General features: G+C 44.5%; 1 protein-coding gene across 1 annotated transcript; it reads right to left on the bottom strand.

Moving 5' to 3' along the window:
- Positions 1-1494: 1494 nt before the first annotated feature.
- On the bottom strand, positions 1495-21294 carry micall1a (MICAL-like 1a). The gene is made up of 16 exons (XM_036539616.1): positions 20905-21294; positions 17111-17159; positions 14460-14601; positions 11861-11949; positions 10558-10700; positions 9315-9994; positions 9115-9178; positions 7513-7967; positions 6891-7270; positions 6240-6374; positions 5841-5967; positions 4791-4881; positions 4342-4415; positions 4000-4114; positions 3776-3822; positions 1495-3510 (listed from the first exon to the last, which is right to left on the bottom strand). The coding sequence occupies exons 1-16, from the start codon at positions 21045-21047 to the stop codon at positions 3380-3382; spliced, it is 2865 nt and encodes a 954-aa protein (XP_036395509.1). The 5' UTR covers positions 21048-21294; the 3' UTR covers positions 1495-3379.
- Between the last annotated feature and the right edge of the window lie 1392 nt (positions 21295-22686).

The raw sequence follows: 22686 nt of genomic DNA, 5'->3' as shown, positions 1-22686 counted from the left end.
GTCTTTAACAGACAATTTAGTGAAAAGCAAGCTGAAAAATTGTAGAATGGTAATCATATATTAGCTTTATCAGTTACAGAAGAACTGTACTGGTTCAAAGAAGAAACATACAAAGTAGTTGTTTTAGAACAAGCCCAGCGATTTTCATTTTGGTCTTGGTGCAGCAATGCAAAAATGTTCAACTCCCAGACCACATACTGTGAACATGAAATGCATCTGTAAGTATGTTCAGAGTTATTGATGTCCCAACTAAGTTTATGGCCTCAGCTTATTTACCAGTTTGGTTACTGCTCCTGTGTAAAACCATTTCATACTTTTTGTACAACTTTTAAGAATACAGGTATAGTTTAAAAAATATATTTATGTTGGTAACATGATGACTACATGTATTTATCAATGTATGTATTTAGGAATTTGTAGGTGAGATTTTTTAAATAAAGATGTACATATTATCATGCTGGAAGTAGCCATTAGAAGATGGGTAAATTGTGGCCATGAAGGGATGCACATGGTCAGCAACAATACTCAAATAGACTGTGGCATTCAAGTGATGATTGATCGGTATTGGTAAATAGGCCCAAACTGTGCCAAGAAAACATTCCCCACACCACTACATCACCACCACCAGGCTGGATTGTTGACACAAGGCAGGTTTCATCCATGGATTCATGCTGCTGGTGCAGCTGTTTGCCTCAGCAGAAATTGAGATTCATCAGACCAGGCTACGTTTTTCCAGTTTTCAACTGTCCAGTTTTGGTGAGCCTGTGCCCACTGCAGCCTCAGCTTTCTGTTCTTGACTGACAGAAGTGGAACCCGATGTGGTTTTCTGCTGTTGTAGCCCACCCGCCTCAAGGTTCGACATGTTGTGCATTCCGAGATGCTTTTCTGCTCACCACGATTGCACAGAGTGGTTATCTGAGTAGCTTTTCTGTCAGCTCAAACCAGTCTGGCCATTCTCTGTTGACCTCTCTCATCAACAAGGCGTTTCCGTCCGCAGAACTGTCGCTCACTGGATGTTTTTTGTTTTTGCCACCATTCTGAGTAAACTCTGAAGACTGTTGTGCATGAAAATCCCAGGAGACCAGCAGTTACAGAAATACTCAAACCAGCCCGTCTGGCACCAACAATTATGCCATGGTCGAAATCACTCAGATCACATTTTTTCCCCCCATTCTGATGGTTGATGTGAACATTAACCGAAGCTCCTGACCCATATCTGCATGATTTTATGCATTGCACTGCTGCCACACAATTGGCTGATTTGATAATTGAATGAATAAGTAGGTGTACAGGTGTTCCTAATAAAGTGCTCAGTGAGCGTATACTATATTGCAGTTTCCTTTTCAAATACTGAGAGTCATACCATTACCAGTGTAAAGTCCAACACATAAAAGATGCTATAAACATGCAGAACAAAATGCACAGGAACAAATATTGTTTAGTTTAATTAATTCAGTTTATTCCTCTTGATCTTCCATATTTTGATGTTTGCTTTTTTGTATAGTCAGTGTTTAACATTTCTGCGGCTCTAGAAAAGCCCTTTGTTTCTGTTAAATAGGCAGACAGGTACACAGAATAACAGGTGTATAAATGGACAGACTTATGCAAGGACTGACACACAAGTACAAAATGGGGAGAGTCACAGAAATAAAGACGAGTGTGTACAGTAACAGAAAAAGAGACTAACTGATGCTAAAATAGAAACCGTGTGAGAGGAAGATGTAGCAGTGGACTGAGGTGTACAGAGAAAGGCTCACTCAAAAACACAATTAAATAATGGCACTCTTAAAAACACACTCATTTAAAACCATTTGTTTCTATGGGTTGATTCTTTTTCTACCTATTTTAAGGCATAGAGACAGATAAAAAAAATTAAGACAACATGTCAAGGTAAAACAGAAAAAGGCTTTTTAAAACCAATTTTAAAAAATAACATTGCATAACTGATAGCATTTGCAGACTCAACCTTTCAGTTAGTATCTTTACCATATTAATATGGTAAACTAACTCTGAATTTTCAGTTTTAGATCATCAAACACTTTTCTTTGCAACCACGTAACTGAACAAACATTTTAGGTTAGCTGTTTGTAGGTAAGAGACATTTTTGGTTATAGAGGACTACTGCCAATGATAACTGACACTTACTCCATCACCACTGTACACTGAACCACCTCAATGCAAAATTAAATTAGCCAAATATGAGCTCTCCTTTCAAGTTCTCGAAGCCTTTAATATTTTCAGCAACATAAAAAGCTCACTTGAAAATGCCACGCAAGTTTTAGCTGAAAACATCTGAGTTGAACGAAGATTTCTGTAAAGCTGTGGCAGGCAGAGCCCAGACCGTCACCAATTGTCACTATATGTCTCAACGGCAAACTGTAATTCCTTATGCAGCCCTTTTAAATTATCAAAACAATAAATAAGATTGCCAGTGTTTTTGCGAGTTCAACCTTGTAGCAATAATTAAATAACATTAAATAACCATTTTCTTTTTTTATTTTCTCTGTTCCCATTCCACTGTCTCTCTGCTCCTTGGGCAGTTTGGTTTGTGTTCTTGGAAACGTAAATCGCATCGCACGCCCCATGTTTCGTTTCACAACCCCTTTACGAACCCGGTGCCCCTTCCTTGTGTTCATAATCGTACTGCAGTTCTATAGCTTTAAATTTGATGACCAACACACAGTCCTTACTAGTGGGTATCTCGCTGCCACAGGAACCACTATAAAACACCTCCTGCATTTGCTCTACAGCCTTACTTCCTGCAGTATGATACAAAGCAGAACAATTAAGGTTATGGAGTAAGCATGTTGTCAAAATCAGAGTGAGCTATATTCAAGTGCTACTCTTGTGCTAAGACCCTGCGGACTGATAAATCCATAGATGTGGTTCATTTCTACTATTAGAATGCTTCTTACAGGCAACTAAGAATGCTTGGGTTTGGAGCTTGTACTGTATAATCAAAAAGGTATTAGAGCAGTTTGAACAGCACAGAATAAATACATTTGTTCTTTCTTGCCACCGCTTACTCGGCCATAGTTATTAGTACTCTAAACTCATGTTATTTTGGTTTTTTAGTTTTGTGTTTACAGTCTTCTTCACAAAGGCCATTTAAAATATATACATTACACACGTGTGGCTGTATTTTTTGGATATAAAGGCGGAGTGGGATTTGAGTTGCATGGCGTGAGCCTTCAACAGGATATGGTCTTTATTTTTTTCAGTCATATTGCCTTCCCTCTCTTCTCCACTCCTCCCACACACCACCTTGTTTCCTGCGGGCCCCTCTGTGATGATGAGATGTGCGGTGAGAGACCTGTTCGCTCCTGACAGTCACCCTCCCTCAGGGAACACGCCCACACAGTGTCTCTCTCTCTCTCTCTCAGCTCTTCTCCTTGCGGGGGCTCTTGCTCTTGCCCCCCTCATTCTTGGGGCTCAGCATTTTCAGCACCTTCATGGGCTTAAACTTCCCCCCCTTCTTCTTCTGTTCACCGTCTGTCTCCTTGTGGAAATCTGCAGAGAGGGAGGGGGAGATATTCATTTTCTTTTTCACTGTGTCATATATTTCACATATGCTGCGCCAGACTCTCTAATGCTAAAATAACGTTATTTGAATTTGAACTTGAATTTGAGAACTGGCAAACCAAGAGACAATGTGAGAGACAGCGATAAGGCGATTTCAAAAGGATTTCAGAAGAGACTGTAAATGAGAAAAAGGGACAGACTGACAGAGAAAGGGGCGAAAATAAAGCAGCCAAGAGAGGAACAGTCATCTCACCTTTCCTCTTGAGCATGGCCTCCAACAGCTTGTCTTCCTCCTCCTCCCTGAGATATGCACAGTTCAGATTATGAGTAAAATCGTAACTAACAACATACCAGTAGATTGCTATCAATAGTACTGATTACAGCTGGCAGAGAGAACACTGTCTGCTCTGTCCTACACTGGGGAAGATTCGGAGTGACTTCACTGATGATTGATTTTAGAGAACGGTGATTGATTACCTTTGCCTGTCCTGATCCATGCTGTTGATGATTTGGTTCCTCTGCTCGATGATGGTGACCAGCTCTGCCATCAGCTCCTGCTCCCTGCTGCGGTCCTCCTCACTCCACTCTTTCTCTGAGAGAGGAAGAGACAGGCACTCTAAGCTATGGCCTTCTTTTATGAAGACACGTCTGTGCCTTTGATTGAACGCGTGTGACGTGAGGACGAATGCTCAGAAAAACTGACTAGGCGTAAGTATGCGTTCCGTCACTGATTATGGCACGACATCGATCGCGGCTGTTCACTGTGAGTAAATGTGCGTTCTGTGACTGACTGCAGTGAGTAAAGGCATGTTCAGTCACCTGGCTTGTTGAGGAGACACCTCAGTTCATATTCCACGTCTGCTTGTCTCTCCTCCAGATTCTGCTGCTTGGCCCTGGAGGAGCAAACAAAAACACACAACTGCACGTGACGCCACACGCGCTACATCCTCTCTCACACAAACACACACCCCCCCTCTACTCTAAACTCAGACGTTCCTACACTGCGTCTCGGACACTGAGGGCCATTTAGAACAGGATGGAACACCCAAAGAATACAGTGTACGTATGTAAATCAGCTCTGTCCTGCTCTGTACTGCAACAGCAGTCATGGGCTCTGTGGGCAGTCGCTCACTTGCGTAGGTTAGCTCCGTTCCGTAAAGACTTTGCTGCACAACATGCGGACTTCCTCAGAGGCAGACAGCAACGCGTGTTGAACAGCCCTGCCCTGTTATGAATGTTTGTGGCGGCTCGGTAGTCAGCGCACTCACGTGTAGACCAGCTCGGCCTCCCTGCGCACCAGCATGTGTTTCTCGTGGATCAGAGTGAACCAGTCCACCAGCATGTGCTCCTCCTCCTCGTCTGAAACACAGCACAGCCACACCTCTGACTACACCGCGCACGCGAAAGCCACACAGCCTTCTCATCAGCACATTTACGTGGGCTAACGGGGCCAGCAGTGTGGGGTCAGAGGAGCCTCTGTCATGTTCAGCAACTGACATTCAAACAACGGAGCACATCTTTAAAATTTTAAAACATTGCCCTGAATTTTTAATAAGGACTCAAAAGTACCTGTACATAAATAAGTTAAAATGTTTCATTTCAAGCAGTACTAACAGTAAAAACACAACAAAACAAAAAACAAGTGAGAACATCAGCAATGCTACTGTTTCTAACCATTATTGCATATGTTCAATACATCTAAAACAAAAATACACGCCTTACAGCCCAAACGTGTGAAAGCAATTCAAATGAAAATGATACATCAATAGTAGATATTTCACTGCATCTTCGGACATGACCACATACTTACTGACCCCTGCTGTCACCACACCTCTCACCATTCTGTCTCTCAGTAACCACACCCCCTCTCACCCTTTTGGCAGCCTATCAGTAACCACACTCCACTCTCACCCTTTTGGCAGCCTATCAGTAACCACACCCGTCTCACCCTTTTGGCAGCCTATCAGTAACCACACCCGTCTCACCCTTTTAGCAGCCTATCAGTAACCACACCCGTCTCACCCTTTTGGCAGCCTATCAGTAACCACACCCGTCTCACCCTTTTGGCAGCCTATCAGTAACCACACCCGTCTCACCCTTTTAGCAGCCTATCAGTAACCACACCCGTCTCACCCTTTTAGCAGCCTATCAGTAACCACACCCGTCTCACCCTTTTAGCAGCCTATCAGTAACCACACTCGTCTCACCCTTTTAGCAGCCTATCAGTTACCACACCCCACTCTCACCCTTTTAGCAGCCTATCAGTAACCACACCCGTCTCACCCTTTTGGCAGTCTAGTAACCATGTTCCCTCTCACCGTTCTGGCAGTCTCTCAGCCTCTTCTCCAGCTCCACCCCTCTCTGCTCCAGCTCGTCCAGCTGCCTCTCCAGCTCTCCCATCTCCACATGGATTTCCTCTGCCGGGATGTACTGATCTGACTGAACCTGGACGTGGAACCAGATGGTCACATGGTCAAACGTGCCCCCATGATTGGTAGACGCACCCAGCCTAACATACCCTGTGTCCATCACTCTGACTGTCCAGTACAGAAACAGTTTGCTCCCAGGTGAACAGACGCTCTCAAAAGCAGGCAATCACATGACCGAGCATGAACACACTTCCTCATTGACTGAAGAGCTGATTACTGGTTACCGTAAAAATAACCTCTCTATGAGGTTGATCTGGACTCCAGAAGCTTCCAGTGCTTGACCCTCACCTTCCTCTTGATGAGGGGGAATCCGTGTCCAGGGGCTGGGGGTCGGGCTGGGCGGGGGCCCTTGGGAGGCCTGGATTTAGGGGAGATGTAGGAGGGCGAGGCTTTTCGGTTGAAGGGGTTCTCTTTACATGTCCGCTAGCAGGAGGAACAGAGAGATTTGTGGTTAGCCTTAAACCTGCACCCTGCTTATGTAACACCATGGAGAAATTACCATCCAGAAATGCTCTTCACAGTCTTTCTTCTTTTTTGCTGTTACTGTTACAGCCTATGTGCGGGGCCTACGTTACAACTCCTACTGAAATATATTTTACTGCAATATAACTTTGCCACTTTATTTTACTCTGTACTCTTTCAGACGTTAGTGCTCAACATTATATGCAAAGAATGTCAATATCCTGCAAAAATGACACACATTTTCAGCCCAAATATGAATCATTTCATGGTCAAACTAGTATCATTCTGTATTTGTCCTTCTTTTCCCTTCCTTGCAACATGTTTTTAAACTGTGTCTCAGCTGTATTGTTACAACAGTCACATCCCCCTGTAATTCCTTACCTTCCACACTGTGTATTACTGTAACATTATTAGGGCTATAGTTTTATATCATCAACGTGTAGCAAGCCTTATCTCAGTAGAGAGCTGTTCCCTTACCTTATTGGTGGGAGGGGGTGGGGGAGGAGCTCCCGTTTTTGCAAGGGGGCTTGGGGTGGATGGAGGTCTGGGAGGCGGGGGCCGAGCAGCCTTTAACCCAGAGCTCCGAACGGACTGTGGAGTGGCTGGAGCTGAACTGGTATTGGCTGGCGGGGGCGTTGGGGAGGGGCTAGGAGACACATGAGGCTTGTGATTGGCGGAGGACTGAGCGGGCTCACTGATTGACGGCTCGGAGATGCTCTTGGTGAAAGGATGGTCCTGATCGGCGATCTGGCCACCCGGCGGAGACTTGGATGAGCCGTGGTCTGAGGAGGAGGAGAGGCTTTCTGTGCTAAGAGCTGGGGAGGGAGAGGTAGAGGAAGGCTGAGAGTGAGGAAGAGCTGGGTAGACAGAGCAGCCAATAAAACCAAGAGGAGAGGAAGATGGGAAGGACAGTGAGTGGGAGAGAAAAAAAAAAAACACAATAATCAACAATCATCACCAAGCTGAAATGTCTGCCTACTTTGTAAAAAAAAGGCACTTCAGCTGGACATTAACCAACAAGACATAAAGAGTGGATAATCACTATCAGATGAAATGAGCAAAGTCACCATTGACTGATAATGGAGGTTGGCACACTGACCTGTGGGAGAGGCCCGTGGGGCTCTGGGGGCGGGCCGTTTCTTACTCCGCGGGCTGACCCTATTGGCCGAGCCGCCTGCACTGACTGCGCTGGGTGTTTGAGAGGGACTGTTCCCGCCGGCTGCCTCAGCTGCTTGAGTGATTCCATACCAGGGGTGGCTGGTCACCACAGAGGGCGGCGCCAGCATTCCAACTGACTCAGCGCCCTCTCCTGGCTCTTCCTCCCCCTCCTCCCCCTCCTCCCCCTCCTCATCATCCTCCTCAAAGGGATTGCTGGGCTGCGGAGGGGTAGCCGGCCTAGACCCCTCGCCCCTGAGAGAAGGCACGGAGCCAGAACGCGGCGGGGCAGCGATATCGGTAGGAGGGGGCGGGGCTGGTTTTTTCCTGGGCTCTGACTGGACAAGGGCCAACCAGGGAGGGTCTTTGGATTTGTGCGTTTCACTGGGCAGGCTGGAGCTGGCAGAGAGAGATGGGGAGACATTCACAGGAGTGAGACACACACACACGCAAATGAGGGAAGGGAAATTACCACACGCATGATTAAGTCTAGACCTGCCTCTTCTCTGATGGAGAACCACGCGCACAGACACAGGCGTATACACACACCAACTACATGACATGAGTGAGTGAGATGACTCCTGCACTGAACAGGATCCATCACGATGGGATGACTGCATTCCAATCCGGCCCTCACACCTCCCCCAGCCCGTGCGAATCTGCCAGATTCAAGGACATCCCAAAGCTTAGGGAATGAATTCCAGATAAAGAGCACAGCCTACAGAGCTCTGCATTACATCTAGCGCTGGCTCAATGCTGTCAAGCCTGTGCAGATCCATTTCACAATAAGTGTCCACTGCCCGGTTTTCATCCAACTTAAATTTGCTAAAATATGAGTGACACAAATATACGAGTACGAGTATACAAATGTATAGTATGTGTAAATCAAAGAGGCTATATTTAGATGCTTATGCTTGAGCGATAATACAAAAAAATATAAATATAGATTAATATCAAATGAATGATATATGAATGAACTATTAAAACAGTATTGTACTGTTACATGACATTTATATCGTTCAGAATTTACAGAGCGATTGCCAAATTTGTACCATTTATTTGCAAATAAGAATAGCTAAATTTATAAATGCTTCTGGTTTTTATACATCATTAGTTCAGAAATTGAGAACACTGAACTCTCATATCTACTTTGCTGTGCATGCAGGTGATAATGTACACTGTATATATTGACATTATTTACCGCACCATGGGCTATTAAAGGTTTTAAAGACAGGTTATGGTTTTCTCACTTTATTCTTGTAATAAAGCATGTGGGCGACAATGGCGAAGGCCAATGCAGCTGCCGAAGCACATGTTGGTTTAGGAGATTGGAGTGAATGGGGAAGTGTGTCCTATTATGCATTTTAATACCTCCATGAGGTTAAGTCCTTTTCACTTGTGTGGCCCTCATCTGAGATGTCAGCAAAACCTGACAGGGTGTCACTCACTGCAAGGGGATAGGGGCTACAGGCTAACGCTGGACTAGGGTGTAGCCATACAAAGCAATTTACATTCCCTTTCATTAAAACTTGCTAATGACCCTCACCTCCCTGGAGAGTGGGACCTCTCTCTAGGTCTCGGAGCAGGTCGGTACGTATCACCAGGATCCCCTGCGGAAGATGGAAAAAAAAAAGGGGAGGGGGTACAAATTATTTTCAGCAGAGCAGTCTTTCCTCCATGACCTTTTTTAGCACATCACTTGAGGAAATGAAAGCACAGTTCTAACTTGTTGCCCTTCTCACTCACCATTCAGCGTAGAGCTGTCTGTCGCTTTGGGTGGGCGGACCCTTGGCACTGGGCGAGGAGGAGGGGAAGGGTCAATTACCCGTCGGGGGGCAGGCACTGGCCGGCCAGTACCTCCCAAATGAACGGCTGGTGTGGAAGGCAGGCCATTGGCGGAATTCTCGTCCGACTGAGCTTCTTCTTTCTCCTCCTCTTCATCACTGTCCTCAAAGGGATTTGGAGGTGAGGGTGGCTGAAGTTTGTCCTCCCTCTCTTGGCTTCCTTCCTCCTCTGTCTCTTTCACCTCCCTGTCTTTACTCCCATCCCTCTCTCTTTCCGTCTCCTCCCTCTCCTTTTCTGTGGCCTCCATCTCCCTTTCCGTTTCCTCCCTTTCTGTACCCCCATCCACATCCCTCTCTGTGTCCGCCACGTCTGGCTTTTCAGCCGAGCGAGGGATGGAGCGTTCGTCGCCCGTCCCGTCCTGCACGGGGGTCTTCTCCTCGCCCCTCACAGTGGGCGGAGTCTCAGGCGGCGGGGGCCTTCCCCCTTTCATCACCGTTGATCCCGTGAGTCTGCTGAGATCTGGTCGGCCATTTTGACTGCCTGAGAAGGACCTGGCAAAGTGGTGAGTGCAGACCAGGGAGCCGGCCTCAGCTCCTATTTTGTAAGAGCCAGGTAAGAGGGTGCTGCTGCACTCCCTACATCTGAGAGACGAATGGACAGCAGACAGAAAAAAGCAGTAAGGTGACTATGGCACCGCTGTAACGATCCTACAGATAGGCAGTTTTAATAGGTCAAAAAGCAATATTGTCATAGGCGCTCTCTAAATGTTATTGCATGAATAATAAATGTTTTGCAATGACATCATAAAACCATTCTGGCTGGAGAGTTAATCATTGCAGCTATCTGCACCACAACCATGCCTACACAGCGCAAATGCATCTAATGAGTAGATATTTAACTCGGCGAAAAACAGATTTACTCATCTTCAGTCACAGCACAGATATTGATGGCAAACCAGCGAGCGAACAGTACAAATTTTGAAATTGATCTCTTAGTTACCATGCCAATGCATACATCCTGAAGGCTTTCCCTAGACAGGTGTCTCATCAGTGCAATTTCAGCATTGTTTTACTCCAGAAACACTTGGTTCTGTAAAGAAACACATTTCTGACAGATTGTGCTACACTGCTCTTAGTCACCCAATGTAGACCCTGTGGAGAGCACGCTTCAGGAATATTCCTGCCATTTGGTCACGGTATATTACCTGAAGCAGTTGCGGTGGTACAGTTTGCCATCAACCAGAAACCTCTGCACCAGGTGAACGTGTTTCTGACAGGCTGCGCAGGTGCTACTCAAGGTGTTGCGTTTGGGGTGGTCATCTGCACCGGTCTGCGCAGGAAGGGTCAGCTAACACCAGCAGCGGGGGCATTGGTGGGGGGGGCAAGGGGGGATGTGGAGAAAGTTGGGGTGGGGGGTGGAGGGGAGGGAGATCAAATAGTCAGGATCGAGACTTGCTGGACTGTCTGATTTCTCTATTTATGAGTCTGTTACTTACGATCCTGCTCGTCAGTAAAATGTCATTGGATAGACAAAAAATCATAAATATTACAAGGGTATTAATATTAGCGAAAGAACTGTGTCATGTAATCAACAGAGGTTAGCAGAAGCAACTCCATACAACATACAACATTATGGAAAAGTGCCTGTTAGAAAAATTGCATTAGTAATACTGACCTAACTGACTTGACCCCCCCTATCCCCAAATCCTATTGTCTAGGCACAGGATCAGAGAGAGCGGGGGAGATCAAAGGCGAGAGAGAGGAAGAGGGAGAGGTGTGTGTTTCCGTCTGAAGAAGGGAAAGAAGCAGGAAGGGGGTGGGGGCAAGTGGGAGAAGGGAGAGACAGGATGTACAAGCTGTCTTTGCAGACTCCGTCTAGTGCTCCCCCCCAACCCCACATGCACAAGACACCAAACTAACTCCATGCTTCTGCTACAAAGGACATGACGGCTTTTATGTAGAACACTACTTCTTTCAGTCTCTATTCACAGGTGAAAATCTGTAGCCTACCATGTTAGCCTCACTACAACTGGAGTAAGTTCCCTGTCTATGACAATACACCCCAAAACTACTGCTAGCTTAGTTCATACTCTGCCATACACAACATCAGTCTTAAACCATAACATAATATTAATACACCCTCATCCTCTTTGCAAATTCTGTACCTCTACAGTGGGAATCACATATCACTTTGAATAGGAAAGAAATACCATATGACACCGTACCAAATCAAAACGTCTCCTAAGGTCAGGAGCCAGTCAACACATCCTAGGACAGGTTTACTAGACGTTATAATGTTGAGCAAATACTTTGACAGGTGGACCTTCCTGTGTCAACTGCTCTTAACACAAACTACCCTACCTGCGTTAATGTATCAAAGACAAGCAACTCATGCACACACAAATAGCCAGGTTCCACACCAAAACAGAGCCGTAATTATTCAGGACAGACGAAAGCTAAATATATGTTAGCATGCATGCAGCAATTACAGCCCCTCCCCCTTCGTACCCTGGACTCGTTGTCAGGGGCAACAGGTCTCTTCACTGCAGGTTCTGTGTGACCTGTACCACTCGGCCTCTTCATGCAGGGAGGGTTGGCTGAAAAGGAAGGACAGATAACACATATCAGAACCGATAAATACATTTTCCAGACAGGACTAGTGTATATCTTGTTCCAGCTTCTTCTCTCCTTCTTTATCTTGTCTTTTTCCTCATAGTTTTTCTACCCCATTAATTACACACATGCAAAGAGTTCAAAACAGGTGTAAGTCTGAACTTGGTAATTAACTATACTGTCCAGTGTGGGTATTATAATATGAAATACCTGTTCTTCAGTTATTTCCCCAATTAGTATGTGCTAAGCAGTTAAGCATGGATTGGGTGTGAACTGTAAGTCCGACACTGACCCAAGCCAGAGAAAGGATATCCTGAACCAAACCCAAACCCAAAGACAACTCTCTATTTTACTGCCCAACTCAAGCCTGAAATCATGTAAACGTACATACATGGTCCTGATTATCATTGTAATATGTTTATGTGAATGACAGTGAAAACTGTACAGTAGTAGGGAAAAATAGCTACTGTGAGGCTGCAGAAGCAGTTAGTAGGTAATCACAGTACATATTTCTACCCGTAAAATTAGCTCGACAGCTACCTTGCTCTAGTCGTATAGCAGTGTGAGGTAGCATGAACTGCATTAAGCACATAACTGAGAGAATAAGAATAAAAATGAGACAGCCACCCCAGAATGAAAACACAATATCCACATAAAACTCAGCAGCTTAAAAGGAAAAACATCTCGTCCTACCAGTGGCGGTCATCCAATCCGTCCTTCACTTAATGATAATCATTGGGCTGGATAAGTTAGCTGACGATATCAACTGAAACAAACTTCCAAACTGATGTTTTGCAGATCTGGTTCACTACCACAGTTAACTCTCCCATGTATTTTGTCAACAAGCTGTGCTGATACCCCTCAAAATCACATGCTGCAGTGGCATGACATGAAGATGATATGAAATGATAACTAGACTTTCGAGTTCCAACTGTTTCAACTGATGCCTATTTTAATTTATGATTTCATGTAGACACTGTCACAGACTAACCTACCAGTGTAAGTAAAAGTAAGAGAAGTATATGCTTGGGTGTGGGTGTGTGTGTAGGTGTGTGAAGGTAGTTGTAGGCAAAAAAAAAAAAAAACAAAGAAATCAAAAATGGCCCAAGGCAGAGATACATAGTAATGACAAATGCAGGCTCGGGCCCAGGATATGTTTCCGGGTTTTGGTTAATGTCCCTCATATAACGATTTTTTACTGCATGTTTTATCATTACATTACATTAAATTACATCACATGCGTTTAGCAGACACTCTTATCCAGGGTGACTTCCAGCACAATAAAACATAAGTGCATCCACTCATTACGGTTTGTATAACGACGGGTGCAGGAGTGAGGATTGTCTTGTTTTTGTGTTTTCTACTGAAGTATAGGCCTGTGTTTTGCTGTTTTGTCTAGCTACATCTTTTTTTTTAGACAGTTGGCTGGTTTAGTATTTTGCGGTGGCAGGTTAAGAACTTTGTACCAGGCAAGGAAAGTGGCTAGCTGCATTTGTACAAAAACAGCACCATGCAAGTCTGAGCTGGCGTATATCACGTAAAGCAGGAAGAGACAGTGTCATTGCAGACTCTGGAGAGAAAATCCAGAAAGTCCATGGAGGTAAATTTGAACCGGACTCTCACAGAGATGACTATTGTTTTGGTGGAGGAACAAGAGATGCAAACTCTCTTTTTGTAACGAGCCCTTTACCCAACGTTTGTAGGGGCTACAACGATCACAGTCGTTGTAAATAACAACTATTTGTTACTTGCTGGAAGTCAGTAAATAGTGTTTGTTTTGGTCCACAACAGCCTTAGTGCTGGATCGTTTTGTATGACAATGTTCATTGTCGTGGGAACTCGCTAACCTGTATTTTGGAGTCACCGCCTCTCATCAGTTCCCTGGAGCCGAGTTGGACGATTGCCTCAGTTTGTTTTTTTGTTTTTTTTAATAAAAATCAAACTAAACTGAACACACCACCACTGTGGCTCCGGTGGCTGTGGAGCCCAGAGGGCAGTTGGCCCTCGAGGAGATCCCAAGAGTCGGGTGAGTCAGCAAATTCACCTCGGCTATCTTGGATTGGGAGGTTTGCCTCGTGCCACCTTGTTGTTTTTCTTACACCCGCACAAAACAGAATTACATTCAGTTGGCAATTCCCCTTGCAGATGTTGTCAGCATTTGTTCTTGAACCGGGGTAGGCAGGCGTAACAGCACACAAATAACCCAAAATAATACCCGTCCTGAGCCCTATCTCTACCATCATATCCTGTCGGGCCCAAGTCAGCTCTCTCTTCTTGAGTTGTTAACCACTGTACTGAGAAACCACATAGCACCGTATCTGCAGAGCATTGTGCACAGCAGAGAAGCACAAATCCAACAACAGTGTCAGTAAGAAGTGTTGGTGACTGGAGTCCGTTGCAGTACAGTGCATGTACCCTGTGCTGCGCTGCAGATCTGAAACAAGGCAAGTGTTGGCTGTGTGTTGCGTGCGTGCATGCGTTTCTGCATCCATACCCTGAGACTTGTTGGTGAAGTAGTTGTAGTACTGGGAGACGTAAGTGATGATGCTCAGGCGATCAGGCACTTTCATGGACACCATATCCTCGGGGTCCAGCAGGGCTGGGATGCCCAGCTCCGACTCGGCAGTCTCAAACGCCTGCAGAGTGGTGGGGATGGGGGTGAAGAGACACGGATAAAGTTCAGCACAGTCAGTGCACTTCTCTTTCAAACTGTTTGGAGTTCATTTTGCTGAATGTGAAAGAAGGAAGTCATTTCACAGAAGAGATGTCAGTGAATCTGTGCTAGGAAAGTGAAGAAGGAACAAAGCAATAATACCTATACATGTGGCTACACGGTGCAAATTGCACTTTTTTTCCAGCACTTCAGATTGAGCAAGTGTCCTCATGTGACAGTCACAATGACACTCTCATTGTTCTTTCTCCTATTTAAAATGTGAGACACAGGCCTCTCCAGAGAAGCAGGCAGAGGCACAGCCAGTGACAGAGAGAGACAGATACGGGCTCTGCTGCTATTTTGTGTGCGTGCTTGCTGTTATTAATGTCCGTGTCTCATGAAAGAGTGGTATCTGCTAGTGTGAAATCAGTAAAGCCTGTTTAAACATGTTTGTGCGGATACTACATTACATCACTTATTTGAACAGATGCCTTTCCCAAAGTAGCCTTCTATAGCTTTTATTTTTAGATTTTTATCCACTTATGCAGCGTGATATTCAGAACAGCTGTCCAGGCTATGTACCCTGTGCAAGGACACCGTTTGCTGTAGTCCAGCCCTGGAGGCTTACTGTGTTTGCAGGTTATCTTTCCAACTGAGTCATTCATTGGATACTTATCTGGATTTGGCAGCAGTTTAATATTGGCTATTGGTCTTTACTGGAGTTACTGGTTTCTGGACAAGAATTTCTTCCTACAGGTTCCAAGTTATTTCTAATCATTTGAACAGCTTTAATACATTATACACAGGTTTACTAATCTAAAGCAATTCATTTTTAAATGGGGCAACTGAGCAACGAATTAACCTTAAATGATTCTGTGGCTCCAAATGTGTTCAAGGGGCAGACATAAACAAAAATGTACTCTAGAAGAAACTTCATGTTTACACACATATACCTGCAGCTTTTTGTCCACATAGACCGGTGGTGAAAGCAGACAGGATGTAGACATGCCAAATAAAGGCCAGTATTCAGTGAACAGTTTAAATCTGATAAACAACTGACAGCCCAGTGGGAAAGAAAGCCGGCATACAGGGTGTGCCCCCAAAAGCCTGAGCTGAGAAAAACTGCTCTAGGGTAGAGCAGAAATGTCCTACCTGGATTTTGAACCAGCAGCATTCTAGTTACAAGTCCACTTCCCTAACTCTTACTCTCTGCTGCAGCCATGAAAAATTCCTTTCACAAATGAAAACCCTGAATATGCAAATATTAAAAAAATATGCCGCTGTGGTCTGCAGACATGACTGGAGTCTGCCAAAAAACTTTTTGTACACAAATGCCCAGTAAACCATGAATTTAAATAAACTCTGATGACAGTCAGGCTATTGTTCAAACACAGTTTCATACAGCCCAGCACTGACTGATCAATATCAGCAGCAGTGGCAACAGCACTGATAAACACACATTAATAATTTAAAGGATTATACTGTTATATATAATGCCTGCTTTAATCTTGAATCAAGACTGACAAATGTATAGAGAAATAGCTGCCACCACTGTTGATAATAATTAATGAAACCAATGAAAATAACCTCACAGATCTATCATTTAAATGGTGCCAATATTGATTTATACCACTGTAACTGAGCACAGAGTACCCATACAGATATGAGATTAAGTTCAATCAGTCCAGATGCAAAACAAACACAAACATCCGCAGCTTGGGCTTAAATGCTAATGGGAGCTACAGCAGCTATCCCCAGGCTATTGTGTCTCACTCTTGTCCAAACTTTCCTCTCTCTGTCTCTCCTGCTTGCCCTGCCTCTTTCTATCCTTCACCCCCTTTCCGTATCAGTCTCCAGCAGGGACCAGTAAACAGGCGCACACACACGCACACACACACACACACACACACACACACACGCACACACGCACACACGCACACACGCACACACGCACACACGCACACACGCACACACACATATACACATACACACTCATACAGTCATACAGTCTCTCTGTCTCGCTCGTACACACACACACACACGCACAAACGCGCACACGCGCGCACACACACGCACATACACACACACACACACACACAACCCCGACTGACCAGGCAAACACAGCATCATGTGCTTGGTCATGCCATTTAGGTCAATCCGTTCCAGTGGAAACAGCCCCAGACTGAGACTTACTTGGCACACTATATCCAAAGACACACCTTATCCAATGTTGTGCTGATGCCTTTTCCTTCACAGTGGACAGAATCACAAACACACACCAACAAAAACTGGAAGTGTGCAGGAGGTAGAGTCTCTACAATAACACCAGAATGTTATCTCTTTCCCTCCCTTACCTTTGGATCATACCATGGCTCTGGTCCAACATGGTACTTACAGCTATGAAGTCACTACTATGTCTACAACCAATTACTACTTCCGTACCACCTATCATTAACCAAAATTGTAATTATAAACTGAAGTACAGGACTCACCAGACGGTTGTTTTCATAGACATTGTCTTTGGAGAGCGAATCAAAGTCTCTGGAAGAAAAAGGTAAAATAAACAAGAACATTTAATCCAATGGATAAACATCTAAAATCAGTGTTTCAACTCAGACAACAATTCCATTAGATTCAGAGAAGTGTGTGAATAATAAGGTCAAGCATAATTTGTAATGTAAATCTGTTTCTGCATATCTTCACAGGCCAAATATTGAGAAGTAGGGTAATACCTGTATGTTTCTTTGATGGTTCCCTTTTTACTTGTTAGCCCTATTTGCTCATAGATCAACACCATTACGTTTGAAAATGGATGAGGTAAAGACACAGAAAAGGCCTCTGCTCCAGTTCAAGTTAGAAAAACTGACCAGTGAAGCAGCACAAACAAAGCTCTGTTGTACTAATCTAACTCCCATGCCTACAAATGCACTTAAAATAATGCAACAAGCATGTCCCTCTCCTGGCTGTGGGGGCTTTAACCCTCAACAGTGCTACAGCTGGCAAAACCTGGACTGACTCAAGCTGTTGTGCAACTTCTTCGGTCCCCAAATACAGCGATCCCTGCTGTTTTTTTTTTTTTTAAACAGCTCACTAACAGTTTTGGCGAAATACAAAGAGAATGTGAGCAAATGCTGATCCTGTATGATTCAGCAGGCTTGCCTGCGTGTTCATCTTCGTCCAAATCACCACGTCTTTATGAACCACATGAGCTGGCCTGCTTGAATAGTGCTGACTCTTGGGCTTCTAGCGTTGGGGTTTGGGGTCTTTTGTGAGAGTCGGAATTTAAGACGCTCAGAAAATACAGCGCTGCGGTTTCGATGGGGCTACCCGTGACACAGGGGAAAAAAGAGCGAGAGGGAGCCAGACAGAAAAAGGGAGAGACTATGAGGATGCAGGAGACATGGAGAGAAAGAAAAGTAAAGAAACACAGAGTGGGGAAAAGGAGTGAGGGCGCGAGGGCTACGACGAACACGGTGTGAGAAAGAAAATGCGTGGGGAGGAGGGGAAGTGAAAGTGTGAAAGGGAAGAGAGAAAAAGACACATTTAAGTGGCAAATGAGAGAAAAGGAACAGGACAAAGCAAGAGGTAGGATGAGAGAGCTACAAAAACAGCAACACAGTGAGAAGCGACCTGGACAAACATAGCCTGACTGAGCATAACTTCAGGAAAAAAGCAGTGTCTCAATCTACTGCATGACCTTTAAAAAATATTACTTGCACAAAGAAAAATATGAGTTTAGTATTAAACCAGAGGTGAAGTTTCAGCTGATTTCAGTGCACACATCTGCAACCCTGACAGTACAGGTGATAAATTAGATGAGTACAGGTCCTTTCTGGTGTAAAATTCCCCAGGGCAATGCTGGCGGTCTGTGTTGGAAGAAGGGATTGGCTGTTCCCTGGATTACAGTTCACGCCTCAGACTGCGGGTAAGAGACCTTTGGTGTGCGCCAGTATGCACTCAGGGCTGTGTGTCAGAGCAGAATTAGACAGAAATCCACAGTGACAGGCTGAGTCCCCAGCTGCAGATTAAAGTGACTGTCTGTCTGGATGAGCCTGAGGACGAAGCTCTGCAGTGTTGAAATGGGTTGGCTGAGACTCAGATACACTGCAGTTCTCGCTCCCCCCCCCCCCCCCCCCCCCACACACACACACACACACATACTCATACACACACACACAAAGGCTAAAACGGTGCAGTGCACACACCCTCTCTCACACTGACTCACACCTTGCTGAGCGTCATGCGACTATGACAAAACCTACAGGAAGAGTCACAGACTCACACACACTCACACCTGCAGGCACATACAGCAAAGCTGCGTTGTCATTAGGCAAACATTACTCCATAACATATACACAGCTGATGTATGTTTTTACATGGATCACGTCTGTCTATATTTCTGATAGGATTATGAGGTTATGCATTCAATAACTGAGTGATACTGCTGTTACACTGAATAACTATGAGTATGTAAGCATTCTTATGTCATTTGTTCTCCTCCTCCGCCTCAAGGATTTCCAATCTGCCTTGCAGTGTGCCATCATAGCAACAATCCTGTCATGTAAACGCAGCAAATGTGAGTGCAGCACAGCAAAGCCCCCTTGGTAAGCTCAGAGAGTGCGTGCTGTGTACACAGGGCGAGGTGTGTGTTATTACAGCAGAGACCAGAACTGTCAGCACACATCAGACACAACACAGTGGCTCCCACCTTCTCCCTCCAGGGGTGGGTGTGTGTGTGTGTGTGTGTGTGTGTGTGTGTGTGTGTGTGTAGCAGGGGCAGCCGGGCATAGGGCTGAGTGGTGCACAGAGGCACAATAATAAAGCCTTCATTCAAAGCCAAGTTTGCTTAAAAACGGCTTACGTAAAATGCCTGGAGAAACATATCAAATCCGCTTACTCTCCACACCGGTCGTGTGGCGTTTCCAGGACCTTTGCAAACACTGTGTATCCTACTGGCAATATGAACCAACAGCAGAGCTAGCCGAGTTCGAGCTAAAGGCCAAAATTTGTCACACCAACAGTACTTTACCAGCTCAAGCTACTCAATCTAAAGTTTATTTGTAATCCAGGTAAGTGTAAACCTGACAATCAAATAATTATCCCTTTGTCAACATACGACATAGAACAGGACCTGACAGGAGTGTTGGGACACACCCTCTCTGAATACAGACCTATACACTGGCACCTGCATTTTCCACATCAACAATATTATGAACAGGGGGGAAATATGATCTTGCAAAAATACAAGGTTAGCTCATGCTTGAATGAGAATCCTATTGACATTCCCCTCGTGCTGTTGTCCGTCAGATACTCACACACACACATAATAACAGACTAAAACTACAAATGTTATATGAAACAAGACATTTCAAAACAAAAAACGAACGGTTTCACCCTCAAAATACCCAAGGCTGCGTGACCTTGATCCGGAAATTCCGACTGAATTGGTGAGGCTGCGGGACACAGTTGTGAGATGGAGTGCAATTCCACATCGTAACCAAATACAAGCAATGTGGAACTAGTCTTGTTAATGCAATCTTATTAGACGTCTGTAGCTCTCTAACAGTGTGAAATAACTGGGAACATCAATCCGTTTGAATGCATCTAGCTGGTTATGTAGCTGGCTGGCTATGCCATCTGAACATCTTTGCGTATCTCGCAAGACGCCGTTTAGACCACAGCAGCTAGCCAGCTTTGTTACCCTAATTAGCTAGCTAACTTCGTTCATCAGCTATCGAGTTGGACTGCTTCATTATTTGCTAACTAAATTGCACGCAATAGTACGTATCGATACGTTTTTAAACAACTTGAAAAACACGTTTGCTACATAGCTAGATCTACGCGTCACTGTGGCAATAAAATTATCTGTAGCGACACTGATTTGTTGCTAATGACATTTATTTTCTACTGTTTCTAGACTTATCAGGCAGAATCAACTATCAGGACCACACCAGCAAGCTGGCCGACAACGAAAATTACAATTCTGATCATTGTAACTAGCGTTAGTAACACTTAATTCAAACTTTGTAACAAAACTGCTAGTCAAACATAACTTAATAAAGTGTGAAACACCCGGGGGAACCGACACAAAATTGAAACATGACACTTGCATCACTCGCCGACAACTGCCAACATTTCTACTCCGCCTGACTTGGCCCCAGTTCCGCTAAGACACTCAAATAGATCCCGTGGATGGGTGGCCCAAACCGGCGTTACCGAGAAGGGGGAGAGGTGACTGAACAAAGTTCGCAGAAAAAAATAATAACTTGGTTTAATAGGTACTTACATCAAGTCCGGTCTGTGTCTGTGAATAATGGCACAAAACGCCAGACCATCTCTGAAGGACGTTGACATATTCTTTATTTCCACATCGTTGTAGTTCTCGCACTGTATCCGACACCATTCTTGCAAAGCCTTCAACGACCCCATGTTCCAAAACAAATCGTTTTTTAATCAAGCGAGCTAACTATCTAAATTAGCTAGCTAGCTACATCCGTAATATCCCCACATATTGAATGAGTGGCTGAACGAAATCAAAATTATCCTGTTCTTAAAATGTGAGCTATCTTCTGCCGTGCCTCATATTAGGCAACACCCGTCTCCAGCCTAACGTGTATCGACTGGACAGATAACTCACGTTAGCTAGCTACCCCACCGACAACCGGAATATTCCACAATAGCTGCACTACCTAGCTATGTAGTTAACGTTAAAAGTTGCTTCATTCACAGTGAATGGATTTAACGCTTAATTCATCGATTAAAAAAAAACGAAACATATACTCAGTAAGGCAGATAACGCTATAAATGAAACTCGCCAAATTGGTATTTTTAAGTCAGTTTTGCCAGCCAATCACCTTGAACGTAGCTCTCGCCCTGCAAGCCAATATACACTGAAAAACCCACATAGCTATCCACGCTACTCTGTGGGCATATAACGTTGGTTGTAATTGGTAGAAGAAAAGTAACATTTCCTAGCTAGCCAAGAGTTATCTGGCTAATTCAACCAATGTGCCAAAGTGTGCAAACTACATTAAACGCACGTTTCAACTCCGTTAACTCCCCCTTGGACTGAACATGACTAGTTAGACAGACAATGTAGTGGAAAGTATTTTACTGAAAAAACACAGTTCTTGATAGGATTGTTGCTATTGCTGAGTACAGTCCATTTGATTTGGTTCCGCTGGTATGCTGGTCGTGCATGAGCTCTCTAATTTGTAATGCAGCTGGCTAATAGATCCAGAGGCGGTTGTTTCACACACATCTGTTTTCCCTTTCCCTACAAACCCTTATATCTTCGCATTACAACTAAAGTTGTAAGTGAAGAAAAATGCACAGTCTCATCATAACAGTCCGCTGCACTACCATCTATGTAAGCTTTCCAATCGGATGTGATTGTGTGTCACCCGTGACCCGTCCACACATCACTCGCAACGAATGCGGCGTGTGTGTATCCATTGTTGCCAAGTCTTCAGAGAGGAAAACTGCCAGATTTCCAAAAAGTCGCTATTTGTAAAGCCATTTCGGTCGGGACAGGACTATGGGAATTCAGAAAGAAACGAAGCTTATTTTCTCTTTTATTAGTGAATTTCTGCTACCTTTTAAAGCTACATGCATAAATTGCATGTTTTGATGGCATAACTAGCTGGCAACCTTATAGGCTGTGCGTGTCACCAAGTGGTTCTAAGTTTCTGCAGATCTGGTGACAAAAACTTGGCATTAGTGTCCGTTTGTACCGCAGCATTGCCCTAAAGGGACTTACTAGCTGGCAGTCAGTGCTGTGCCAAAAGATGCTGCATCAGTGGTTCAACCTAATATGGGATAGTGTCTCATGCTGTAACTATAACTTCACTTACGTGCTTCTGTCTTTTGTTCATTTAGGGTCTCAAGAGTTTTTTTTTTTCCTGCCAGGGGAGGGAAAGAAAGAAGCTCCAGTTTCCTTCTTCTTTCCTTCTCTTAGACAAATTCATCTTTATAATAATGGAAACTGACTCCATGCTTCTGAACAATCTCATCAAGGGGAAAAATGTGTGACACAAAACTATATGCTAATGAATATCTTGTGGCGCAC

Source organism: Megalops cyprinoides, chromosome 1 (assembly GCF_013368585.1).
Source record: "Megalops cyprinoides isolate fMegCyp1 chromosome 1, fMegCyp1.pri, whole genome shotgun sequence".
Taxonomy (NCBI): domain Eukaryota; kingdom Metazoa; phylum Chordata; class Actinopteri; order Elopiformes; family Megalopidae; genus Megalops; species Megalops cyprinoides.
Note: the sequence above shows the minus strand (reverse complement) of the source record. Positions and strands in the feature narration are given on the sequence as shown.